This window comes from Diceros bicornis, chromosome X (assembly GCF_020826845.1).
Source record: "Diceros bicornis minor isolate mBicDic1 chromosome X, mDicBic1.mat.cur, whole genome shotgun sequence".
Lineage (NCBI taxonomy): Eukaryota > Metazoa > Chordata > Mammalia > Perissodactyla > Rhinocerotidae > Diceros > Diceros bicornis.
In genome coordinates this window covers 135,158,307-135,171,674 of record NC_080781.1, presented here as the reverse complement: position 1 = coordinate 135,171,674, position 13,368 = coordinate 135,158,307, and the positions used below count along the sequence as shown (strand labels likewise).

The following is a 13,368-nucleotide window of genomic DNA, read 5'->3' as shown; positions in this document are numbered from 1 at the left end:
TGGTGTTGGGAAAACTGGACAGCCATGTGCAAAAGAATGAAAGTGGACCATCTGCTACCGCCATTCACAAAAATTAACTCAAAATGGATCAAAGACCTGAAGGTGAGACCTGAAACTATAAAACTCATAGAAGAAAATATAGGCAACACACTATTTGACATTGCCCATAAAGGAATCTTTTTAGATGACATGCCTACCCAGACTAGGGAAACTAAAGAAAAGATAAGCAAGTGGGACTTTATCAGATTAAAGAGATTCTACAAGACAAATCAGACCAGAATCAAGATGAACAGACAACCCACCAGCTGAGAGAAAATATTTGCAAAACATATATCTGACAAGTGGCTAATCTCCATAATATATAAAGAACTCACACAACTGAACAACAAAAAAAGAAACAACCCGATAAAAAAATGGGCAGAGGAAATGAACAGACACTTCTCCAAAGAAGATATACAGATGGCCAATAGGTACAGGAAAAGATGTTCAACATCATTAATCATCAGGGAAATGCAACTCAAAACAACACTAAGATATCACCTCCCGCCCGTTAGAACGGCTATAATCACCAAGACAAAAAACAAATGTTGGAGAGGATGTGGAGAAACAGGAACCCTCAAACACAGCTGGTGGGAATGCAAACTGGTGCAGCCTCTATGGAAAACTGTATGCAGATTCCTCAAAGAATTAAAAATAGAGATGCCCTATGATCCAGCCATTCCACTACTGGGAATCTATCCAACGAACCTGAAATCAACAATCCAAACAGGCTTATGCACCCCTGTGTTCACTGCAGTATTATTCACTATAGCCAAGAAGTGAAAGCAACCCAAGTGTCCCTCAACTGATGATTGGATCAAGAAGATGTGGTATATATACACAATGGAATACTACTCAGCCATAAAAAAAAGACAAAATCGTCTCATTTGCAACAACATGGACGGGCCTGGAGGGTATTATGTTAAGTGAAATAAGCCAGAAAGAGAAAGACAAACACTGTATGATCTCACTCATATGTGCAATATAAACCAACACATGGACAGAGAAAACTGTATTGTGGTTACCAGGGGCAGTGGAGGTAGGGAGTGGGCACAAGGGGTGAAGGGAGACATATATATGGTGATGGACAAACAAAAATATACAACCAAAAATTTCACAATGTTATAAACTATTAAAACATCAATAAAAATATATTTGTGTTCCAGTAAACAATTACTTTCTTTTTCACATATGTAAATCTTTTTAAAAAAATATACTTGCCTTGATATGTTCTAACCAATGAGTAGACTCCAAACTGGACAACCAATGAGATTCTTCCACATTAGGATAAACAATGTCTTTGACTTTTTTTAAAGATTCCCGCATAACATGAATGTTATGAATGTCTAAGAAGAAAAGTTCGGCGTTATGATATGCATCATCACTTTCATATCCTCCTCCTGTTGCCTAAGAAACAACAAGATATACAAACAGTCAGTTGGGTTTTCTACTGCATCAGTAACTTACACAAATATTTCATAAGTTATTGGTCCTCCAAATCTCAACCTAAAACCCTCCAACTTAGACACAATAATTGATGTGACTTGACTTCCCATCTAACACTAAGCCTCAACAACATTAGTCACACTTTGAGCTAGAAAAAAGATGGCAGGCTGGCAATTTCCCGGGGATCTATATTTGCGAGAAAAAATCATTCTCAGAATGTTCTATAATTACTAGCTCTTCTTCCAAATCTGGAAAGGCAAGAGTGGGTCTGAATGGTCCTCATCCTCCATCAGTTGTGTAACAGTACTCTGCAGGGGGAGGCACTGGCAGTGCTCACCTGGGACACAATGGGCTAGGGGAAAACAACAGGCTTTAGAGTCAGACGGACCCACGTTGACAGGTCAGCTTCAGCCCCTCTTTGCTGTGTGATCTAGGGCAAGGCACTTAACCTCTCTGAGCCTCAACGTCCTCTCCTGTAGAATAAGGGATAATACTACCTAGGTCTCACAGGATTAAAAGGAGTCATGTTCTATAACAGCTAACACCAGCCACCATTTAATGAGCCCCTATGACGTCCCAGATACTGATTCTTGCTTTACATAATTTTATCTAACTCTTGCAGCAATGCTGCAAGATAGGTATTACTATCCCCATTTTGCAAATGAGAAGAGATGCTATTTAACTATCCCCAAAGTCACACAGGTGATCAGTAGAATTTAAGTTGCCTGACTTCAAAGTGTGAACCCTTTCTAGTGCACCATGACTGCTATCTGTCTTCTACACAAACACCAAGGACAGAGTGCTGCCCATAGTGGGCCCTCAAAAAACAAAAGGCTGGGGGCCAGCCTGGTGGCATAGCGGTTAAGTTCACGCGTTCTGCTTCGGATGCCCAGGGTTCCCAGGCTCAGATCCCGGGCGCGGACCTATGCACCGCTTATCAAGCCATGCTGTGGCAGGCGTCCCACATATAAAGTAGAGGAAGATGGGCCACAGGTGTTAGCCTAGGGCCAATCTTCCTCAGAAAAAAGAGAAGGACTGGCAACAGATGTTAGCTTAGGGCCAATCTTCCTCACCAAAAAAACAAAAACAAAAACAAAATCAAAAGGTTTCAAGGAGAGACAAGATGGCTGCCACCTACCACAGCACCTACAAGTATTAACTTGCCAGCGCAGGCACTGGTTTACCCTCACGGCATGGTGAAGATGCCTGTTTTCCACATAGACAAAAAGAAATGCTATGATTTTGTTTAGGAATCTGGCTACATTCTGCTTAATGTTTTTGTTTGTTTGTTTTGTTCTGTTTTTTGATGAGGAAGATTCACCCTGAGCTAACGTCTGTTGCCAATCTTCGTCTTTTTGCTTGAGGAAGATTAGCCCTGAGCCAACATCTGTGCCCATCTTCCTCTATTTTGTATGTGGGACGCTGTCACAGCATGGCCGCCAATGAGTGGTATAGGTCCGTGCCTGGGAACCAAACTGGGCTGCCGAAGCAGAGTGTGGCAAACTTATCCACTAGGCCATGAGGCCAGCCCCCTGCTTAATGTTGTTAAATGCCATGCAACATGTAGCCTCTGGCCCTTTAAGAAAAAGTTAAATGATTCAGAGTCTTTTGAAGAAAGCAATATTCTATAAGCTGTAATGAAGGATGCTAATTAACATTGTAAAAACATATGAATGTGTAAACTCACCAGTAAAGGTAAATATACAGTCAAAGCAAAGTTATACTAACTCTGGAGTGTCTGTAACAAGAGGACAGGGAAACGTGCCTGGAACCGAAGAGTAAAGGGGAAGGCACCAGACAGATGTGCTCTCACTACATCACGCCCCTTTTGTTTTTATTTGTAACAACAGAAGGAATATAAACTTGTAACTCGAGACAGAAGGGCCAACGTGCAGCCTATGTGGTTTTCCAGAGTTAGTCACAGAGAACGTTTCCTGCAGTAGAAGTAAGGCTGCCACTTGAACTTCAAACCTGGAGACCTATGTACAAGCTAGAGGCCTTGGTCTCCACAGACTCTAGGTGAGAAAATATATTTTATTTAGACAGAAATTTATTTTTAAAGCTTGCTATAAATAGCATCAGTAGTAAGTAGACAACAAACATTCAATTTGTTGTTTTCAAAAGTTATTACCTAATGAATAAACAGACAAATCAGGCACACTGCCCTCTTCTTGGTTAGCCATGCCTCAGGGAATAACACCCGGCAGCTCCAATGGGAGGTCCTGACAAAGCTGCTCCTCTCCACCTGGCAGTTGCTTTCGTGAACTGCAGGCCCAGGGCCTGAGAGGAAAGGGCGAGCCTAAGTTTTGCTAGCACTGGAAGCCTATAACGCAACAACACATCACCCTCCCACTGACAGAAGGCCTGCCCCTCTGCACAGGGGGCTTTTAAACATTTACAGTGATTCTCAAAGAGATTCTCCACACTGGAGTTTCTTTCACAAATAACTGAAGATAATATGTGAAAAACTAAAAGGAAAATATACTTATCACTCATTGCCAAGGTTTCTGGTAAAAACAGACACTAATACAGTCCCGCTTTAATTCACCACAGTGTACCGCCACAAAACTGAAACAGATTGGGGCCGGATCTTAGCTACCCCAGGGGTTGGTTTGTTTAATTTAAAATGGTGAGATGTTGCTTGTTACATCTGGGGTTGTAAATTTCTTAATATCCACAAGGGAGGAACAATTAGGTCCAAAGAGAACAGAAGTCAGAAGGGTAAAAATCAATTAGTCAAGCATAGATTGAGTTCCCAAAAGTTCAAATTCTCCATCTCTGGTTATTTTTGAAGTCTTCTTTTCAGTTTTTTTCCATTCATTAAAAAAGAACAACCCAGATTACCTAGTACGACAACATAAAAGTCCAAAGGCCTGTTGCTATGGATATAGATGACTAGGGTAGAGACACAGCTGAGGGAGGAGGAACCTGCATGTGGTTCTGAAAGAATGATGCAGACATCTTCAAAGCCTAGTTTTTTTCCCTTAATTTTTTCCTTCCCTTCATTCCTAAGAGGACTAGAAACGCAGGCATATTTCCTGAGTGTTCAAAAGGCATTCAAGAATTCTACTGCTATAACAATGAAATTTAGAGTTAATATGATGAAGGTATTCATTTTATACATTTTAATATTTTAAAATATTCTTTCTGAATACCTCATTTTAATGTTACATCATATCTATTTCAGGCTAAATGTATACATGGAAATACTGTGTTTTATACATGTATTCAACTCTGAATTATGTATGAAGGATAGCAGGAACAGAAATATATAACGTTAAGAATAATCCAAAAAGATATTCATATTTAGACTTAATTTCTAAATGTTTTACTTATAATTCCTAATTTACATATCAATTTCACTTCCTGATTGCTTTACATATAATTTCAAAGTCATCTTCATTACCTAAACCAAAACCAACTGTAGTAACAAACAGCCGGTCCAAGAGCACACAAGGGGCGGAGGGGCTCCCCAGGAGTAAAGGTGTAAGATGATGATCCGTGTGCAAATAATGACAAGCAGAGCCCCCACACACGCCGTCCTACACACACTCGTGTAGACAGACGTCACAGGTTCCATTTAGGAAGCTGCTGCGTCTGTCTGAGCTGCTCGAGGACTTGTTGTGCTTTCAGGTTCTTGTCTTGTGCTCTGAATAATTGAAGATGCCAGAAAAATGACCTCGAGATAAGCAAGGGATTCAACTTGATGACGTTTAAGCCTAAAGCTGACGAGAAACGATGAATCTGAAAGGTGCAACGGGGGTGAACAACTAGGGGCAGGCACACTGTGAGCACTTGGAAGTGACAGCTGGAAATAACGGGAGAAGGAGAACAACAAAACAAAAAGGAGAAATTGAATGTAAAAAGCATATCAATCTGGGGCCATTTAGCGTAGGGGCAAACAGCCTTAGACCTCGCAGCAGCTTCTGAGGAGCTCCTGAAGGCGACATGGTATAGTCACCAATGTTCACAATGATGACTCCAACTAACCTTAGGGGCATTCAGCATATTCTGCTTAAGAAGGCCAAGAAGACAACTGAGACAGATTTCTTTGAAAATAACAACACTGTGTCTGTAACTGTAAAAATCACATACATAGATCTACTCATTTCTTGAATTATTTTATATAAATGAGAATACACATTTATGAGTATAGTAAAGAGACTGTTTTGATAAAGCTACAAATTTAAGATTTTAACAATCTTAGCTTCCCACCACTCCTCACAGATGCTTCAAGAGTGTACACATTGAGAGTGAGTGTCAACAGCCTATAAAGCTCCAAAGAGATTCTAACTTTTGCCTAAGATTCTGGCCAACATTCAAGTTCCTTATAGTTCTAGACTTACCTAATTTACCTGAAGATTCTTTTCATTTGATTTTAATATATTCAACTTTTGTTTAAAATACGTTCTGAGACTAAAACTACTTTCTACCTAAGTAAACTAGTTTTCTTATTTAAACTAAGTTTAACTATTAACTTTAACCCACATGTTGACATACCACGGCAAAACCATTCATGCAAACACCACACGCCACACGTAAGATAAGTTTCTATTTACATCATTAAATGTACTCACCTTGTTGGCCACTGCATTTACATTGGGTCTTGCATCATAGATCGTGAGTTTAGAAATCTGTTTATTAGTCTCCCTGATAATGTCGAGGTATTTCTCATCATCTTTATTTCGTTTACCACTCATACCAACAAGAGGCTGACTGCAACGCACAATGACCGTCTTGTTTTCTGGATGAATCCATGACAGCACCTATGGTTAGTTCAGAAATTTTAAGCTATCAAGGAAAAAACCAAATCTCGAGAAAATAATTAAAACTATAAAAAATAAAGCACTAACAATCATGATGAAGTGAACCTGATTTTGCTGAAATGGAAAACTTGTTCACCTGTGATTTCACTGTGTTCACCCAGAAACAGAAATTTAACAATGGTGACTGCTCCAAGACAATGAGAATAACAATCCCTTTACTAGTCTTTTCCTAATTAGCACCACATCTAATAGAAGTAAAATGCTTACCTAAAAAAATTATATCACTTGAAGGAAATAGGAAGCTTCTGATATTATTTCAATTCTGTAACTTCCACTGGATTTGTTATCACACAGAAACAGCTTTAGCAAAAAGTGAGAAGTACAGGAAATCATCTCTGGTACCGTATACTTCTCATAATACCAACTCATGTCTACAGGTCATTTTCCCAACACTCTCAATTCTAGAATCTAACACGAAGGTGGGGCAGGGGGGAACTCAAAGGAAGCAAAAAAGATCTTAGGACAACCAAAAAAGCTGCCAGACTGTCCACAATAAAGCTTAGATATCCAACTCCTAGCACAGCTCTTCGAGCCTTTACTCAGAATCAATCTTCTCTAATTTTACACACAAGCCTAGCACATTTGATATCTGGTTTCCCAGCTCATAGCACACGAGAAATAATATCTGTCAAAGGTGGCTAATAATGTAATACAACAAAAACTATAGAATTGTCCACTTTATTTTTTTTATTTTTTTTTAAATTTTTTGTTTATTGCAGTAACATTGGTTTATAACATTGTAAAAATTTCAGGTGTACATCATTGTACTTCTATTTCTGCATAGATTACATCATGTCCACTTTAAATGGGTGAATTGTTTGGTAGGTGAATTAGATCTCAATAAAGCTGTTAAAAAAAAAAAAACGGAGGAGCCAGGAGGTGAGCGTAGTGGGCAATAGCATGGGCTCTGGGGGCGGGTACCTGTCTGTCCCAGGCTCTAACCTGGGCACTGGGTTCCCAGCTCCTGTCCCTTCCCTTTCCTCTTTCTTCAAACGGAGAGCAACGTTACTGCATGGGCTGCCGGGAGGACCGAATGAAGAATGCCTGTAAAGCACCTAGCACAGTGCAGGACGCTGGCTCAAGGTAGCTTCTAGAGGCAGGCCAGGCGGCCAGTGAAGTCAGATACGAAAAACTATGAAAAGTAGACACAAGAACTAAAGAAGCAGAACTATTTCAGCTCACTTAACACAAGGCCAAATACACTGTCATCTTTGAAGTTATCCCCTCCACGATGGCAAATGACAAGCATTGATGTTCATAAAAAATCGATGTACATAATAATGACAAGGGATTAGTGAGAAAAGATTATATGATGACAAGAATGAACACTCATTCATTGAATCTTTGTGCCATGCCAGAGACCACTTAAAAACACCATTGCGGCCCCTCACTAAGAGTCCAAAGGCTCAGAACTGGGAAGCCTTGGGAAAAGCACTGGCCTTCCTCAAGCTCCATTTTCTATCTATAACGTGGAGACGAGACCTGCCTTGCCTACCTCCTATGGCCTTTGCTTCAAGAGAGATAAAAGACATGAAATCACTTTTATGTATGTATTTATTTTATTTTATATTATTTTATTTTATTATTATTCATTTTTTTTGTGAGGAGATCAGCCCTGTGCTAACATCTGCCAATCATCCTCTTTTTTTTTTGCCAAGGGAGAGCGGCCCTCGACTAACATCCATGCCCATCTTCCTCCACTTTATACGGGACGCCGCCACAGCATGGCTTGCCAAGCAGTGCATTGGTGCGTGCCCAGGATACGAACCGGCGAACCCCGGCCGCCGCAGCGGAGCACACAAACTTAACCGCTTGCACCACCGGGCCGGCCCCTGTATTTATTTTTAATTTAATTTTTCCAGCTTTATTGAGATATAATTGACCTATAACACTGTGTAATTTAAGGTGTACAATGTGATGATTTGATATGAGATGACTTTCAAAAGAGCAAGTCACTACACATGCAAGAGACTTATCATTTGAGAAAGACCCTCAGCAAGTTTTAAATTTAAATTGGGTCATATGCAAGAAACTGTCCTGTGCCACCAGTACCCTCCCTTCTTCCGTCCCTCTTCTCTCTTCTCGGAGACTTAAGACTGGACTCACTAGGCCATATTAGGAAATGCTATTCTTATGAGTTGTTTCATCTCTTACCTTCTTTTTCTTTTGGGATCTCAACTAACCTTTAAAAAGAATGCTTGCAGTATAGCTGATCAGGTACAAATCATGCTTATTTCACAATATCAACTACTATGCATGCTTTTAAAGCATATGGTACCATATTAGGTTATTCTTCTTAAAGTTAATATCTAGAAGCCATAAATAATTAAGGGTATACACAAAGATTTAGCCACTAACAGATGTTTATCATAGCATTGTTTATAATAGCAAAAGATTAAAAAAAGCCTAGATGTCCCACAGTAGAAAACTGATTTAATGCATTATGGTATGTATACACACTGACATATGAGTAGATATTTATCAGTGTGGAAAGTTCTTTTCAAGATAATGCTAGGTAGAAAAATCAGACTGAGACAGAAATTACAGAATAATTTCATTTTTTTCAAATAAAAATATGCATGCATAGAAGGAATTCTGGAAGGACATATACCAAAATGTTAACTGTGGTTTTCACTAGGTGGCAGACTCTTTTCTGTTTACCAGTATTTTCTAAAATGTCTAAAATAAATATGTATTACTTATATGTTAAAAATAAACCTGTTTAAGAACAAAGGAATATGTATCCATTAATGGGAACATTAATGCATGTGGATTATTTCATCATTCAGTGATATTTTATAACAGTTTGTATCTTATTTACACACAAAATAATAAGATTGCTTTCTCATCAATTCTTTTTGTATTTTTATATGGGCTTTAAAAAAACCTGAATATAAAATATCTACTATTAGATATTATTAAGCATGATAATCAATAAAGATATAGAGGTGATGGACAGCTGAGCCTTAGTTTTGTTAGGAAAAATAAATGCAAACTGGTGGCCATCACAAAGTAAGAAGGATCACTAAAATGGATAAATATGTAAAAAGTTAAGCATTCTATTTGCTCTGTAGTGGGCTCTCATTCACTCAGAATAGGAGGAACTACTGGATCAAGATGGCAGCCTGAGCACAGTGGACTCAGAACAGTTGTTTCATTTCCTCTCTTGCCCACAATCCCATGAAATTCACACACACACACACACACACACACACACACACACCTTTGACACAGTAGATGTTCAATAAATATTAATTGAATGAAGGATTGAACAAAATCGATCCACGCTGCCCTAGCCCAGTTCTCCCAGTGGGCAAGGCACGTATTTAGCAAGACAGCTGGCCAGGGCAGGGGAGGAGTCTGTGGCTATGGCACAGAAAAGTATTTCTAAACAGAGCACAAGAGGAGTGAACTTGTAACTCTAGCTTCGTTAGCACCATGTTCTAGCAAAATGAGCTAAAGAATATACTTTCAAGTACAATATATATCTTGAAGACATGAATGGACACTCATAATTAGAGAAGCAAGTAAAATTTAAAAGTTACAATTCATATTATGTTGACAGTGTACTAAAGTTTTACACAAATATCCTTTTAAGGACAAATATGTTTAGACCTGGAAGTTAAAGGCAAAGTGACATTAAATCTTAATTTCTTCAACCCTTGTTGAAAAACCAAAACAAAACAAAACAATGTACTTATTATGACATGCCCTGAAAATTAACAGAGGGGAAAAAATTCTCGAAATTTTTAGTCGATAAAATTTATGTATACAGAGTAGACAGTATGACTCATACATAAATATTGAAGAGTCAAGGAGAACTTTGTGAATTAGGTCCAATGATACCGTAAGTATACTGTCCGAAATAACGTACACTTGACTCCAGTTTGCTGATGGTATTAAGGCAGCTTGCAAATGTGACGAGGATAAGCTAATCCAATAAAGGTGAGCATACATAAAAGCCTGTACATATAGCTCTATAACATAAGACAGTGCGTAGTTTCCAGCATGACTCAGCTGACATTTATCAAGAGCCTATCCTATGTCAGGCACTGTGCTACAAAGACAAAAACCACAAAGACCTTTCCTTCCCTCTGTCCTTCCCCGTAGCACTTGGTTTATGTATGACAACATTACTCATACCCTCTCTCGTGTAAAAATTACTTGCGTTTGTTCTCCATCCTTGATTGTGAGCTCCTGGAAGGCAGGTGCTGTCTTCCTTCTTTTCCCATTTGGCGTGGTGCTTGGCATTCAGAAGGCACTTGATAATCATTTGTTGGATTGAAATTCCAAATGAGCGTTTCTTTGAATTACTTGACTACCATTCTTATGGAAAAAAAGGTACTCTGAAAAAAAACATTAACTGCAGTACTCACTGGAATTCGATTTCGGGATCTAAAAGTTGCAACTCTCCTGAGATCATCATCTGAGGCACGATATGGAACCACCAAGAGAGCAGGGTAAGTGTCACACAGTTCATAGAACTTATTAATAAAAGTTATTCTCCAATGATGATTGGGCAAGCCCTGCAGGAAAAAAGGAAGTCCCAGTCAGTACCGTATGACTTCATCTCTGGATACGGTCTTGGTTCTCCTTTCTAGCAGAATTTGCACATGCCTCTTTGAGCACAGGGGCGTGACAGTCTACCGATTTATAATAAGGGGGCCAAATCAATAATCCAGACAACATAAGAACACAAGACAAAACACTGGTGGTTTCCATAACTCTAAACTATCATTGGTAAATACCAATTCTCTTGAATTTGAGATCTTCCTTTACTTCATGTCAAGCTATTCTTCACTACTTGTACAATAAAGATAAACCCCAGTTCATCCCCCACCTGTGCACCCCCCCACCCCAAAGAAAAGTACATGGTATAATCTGTGTTTAATCAAGGGTAGAAAAGAGATCAGGCAACTTCCTCTCCCTACTCAAAACAGAGTGAATGCTTCAGTCTGCTCCAAAGTAGAAAGAGGCCAAGTTTATGAAGAAAGCCACAGAGGGGAAGTAAAGGAAACCCCTCTGGGGAGGCTCATTTCGCCACCTCGTAAGAGTTTGTTCAATCAAGTTGTTTGGGATGGGTGATCGCCCTAAAGGTTGTGTGAGAAATACAGTAATTTGCATTCTAAGCAGACTGCTAATGTGACAGGGAGCCATGGAAGACACTTCCCAACCTATCGTCTACCCACAAAATTGTATCTAGTATGGACAAGATCCAGAGGTGGTGGAATATTCTCTCCCCATACTCACAAATACACAAATGGACACACAAAAGTGAGCTATGTGGGTGCTCGCTTTGGGGAAAGACATTGTACCTTTTCTTTAGGTCTGGCCCTATAGACCACCGACCAAACAGATGAGTCTGACGCTGAGTCCAATTAGAGAGTTATAAGTCCCATCAGAAAGTTATAAGAAAAAAAGATGGAATATAATGGCAGTCTAGAACAAAATACTTTCAACAGTTCAGATATACATGCAATCTTGAAAACAGGAACTGTTTTGTTTCAAGCTAGAAGCTTTGAACTGAAAAATAAGTCTTAATATTGTCACTAACACTCCAAAAATAAGGTACAAATGTTTTTAATACATAATGCCACCGAGGTCTCCAAAACATGAAAAATGTTTTAATGGTCCTTCTTCTGCCTCAATAACTGACCTAGAGCAGAGGTCATTAAAATGAGAGGTATACATAGCCTTTGAAAACTTAACAGTCTAAAGCTGATTTCTTGAAGCACTAGGACACACTACCTCATAGACGTGCTCTAGAGAGAAACTTCCCACACCCACATTCCTGAGCATCAAATCTGCTTACGAACACGCAAACCACTGATCAAGACTAAAAAAGGAAATCAACCAGGTGCTTCTTAGTGGAGGTGGTGGTTAGAAGGTTCTTAAGTCTAGGGTTCTGCAATTTTATTTTACATTCCCTGCCGTTTCATATAAAGCAACTTGGCTTGATTTGATTCTCAAAGCTCATTCAACAAAATTTCCCAATTATTTTAAGAGCTTTGTAGAATAAGAATTATAAAAATCTCCATCACAAAACTCCTGGCTGTCCTATAGATTTAGTTATACTAGAGGTCAAATTGCAACTCTTGTTACATAACATGCACAGGCTCTTCTTCACAAAAATGCTACAAGAGCCCTTTCTCCATAAACAGCAACATTATATCAAACCTCTTGCCTTCATTACAGCAAATAAACATGCATGTAGGTGTTTACATAGGAGAGCAGTAAAGGCAATTCTAATATACATTCATCAAAGCTTTCTTGGAAAAGTCATCACTGCAGGAAAGTAGTTCTAATTCATTTGAATTTGCAAACTGGAATGAATATAATTCAAATCTAACTGCCAGTAACAGTTAAGCTCCCAAATATATAAATATATAGTAACATCAACTCCTAAATAGTGGGGTACAGAATTTGACTTTTCTAGACTCCAAGTATTTGATTCATTTCACAAACAACATATAACTGATGCTCTTCACATAAGGGAAAGCAATAGAACTTTGCTATCCAGCCTTAAACGCAGCTTGAATATGGCCATGAAATGAGGTCATAAATTACATAGTAATAGGAAAAAAGAATAAGGTATATTATACCACTGCCATTAAAATATATCTAGCGAAGACGTCATTGAGTCTCAAAGAGCATGAGTGATGACACATCATCACCATGCACGTTTGAGATTCGCCACATGTCAGAGTACTTATTGACTCACCTGCCTTCTGTATTCTTCAACTGGATTATAAACCATCCATCCATCCACGTTAAACTTTTCTTCATTTAAAAAGGCAAATATTGGCTGGAAAAGGCAAAAAAAAAAAGGATTTAAAGTTCAGTGTGAAGGAAATAATTGTCTACTAAGACTCCATTGATTTTTCACCAGATCTGCCTACCATGAAATGACAACCCAAACTGAGACTTTTAACAAAGAAATATCAGTGGGAAATTCAGACTAGAGTTACACTACCTTCTATCTTGAGTAATAATTACTTTGGAGACCTCAATTTTCTACAGCTACAAACATCTCTTTTAACTTTTTTTTAAACTGATG

The 13,368-nt window shown here is 38.8% G+C and overlaps 1 protein-coding gene across 5 annotated transcripts in view; it reads right to left on the bottom strand.

Annotated features, from left to right (window-relative positions):
* Nucleotides 1-13,368, bottom strand: part of MTM1 (myotubularin 1) — a 104,155-nt gene that overhangs the window by 25,174 nt on the left and 65,613 nt on the right. For all 5 annotated transcript variants that reach the window (XM_058534880.1, XM_058534883.1, XM_058534884.1 and 2 more), the window contains 4 exons: nucleotides 13,033-13,116; nucleotides 10,688-10,837; nucleotides 6,063-6,251; nucleotides 1,261-1,446 (listed from right to left, as the gene is read on the bottom strand). In XM_058534880.1, the coding sequence (XP_058390863.1) occupies nucleotides 1,261-1,446; nucleotides 6,063-6,251; nucleotides 10,688-10,837; nucleotides 13,033-13,116 (609 nt within the window). The remainder of the gene's footprint in view (nucleotides 1-1,260; nucleotides 1,447-6,062; nucleotides 6,252-10,687; nucleotides 10,838-13,032; nucleotides 13,117-13,368) is intronic.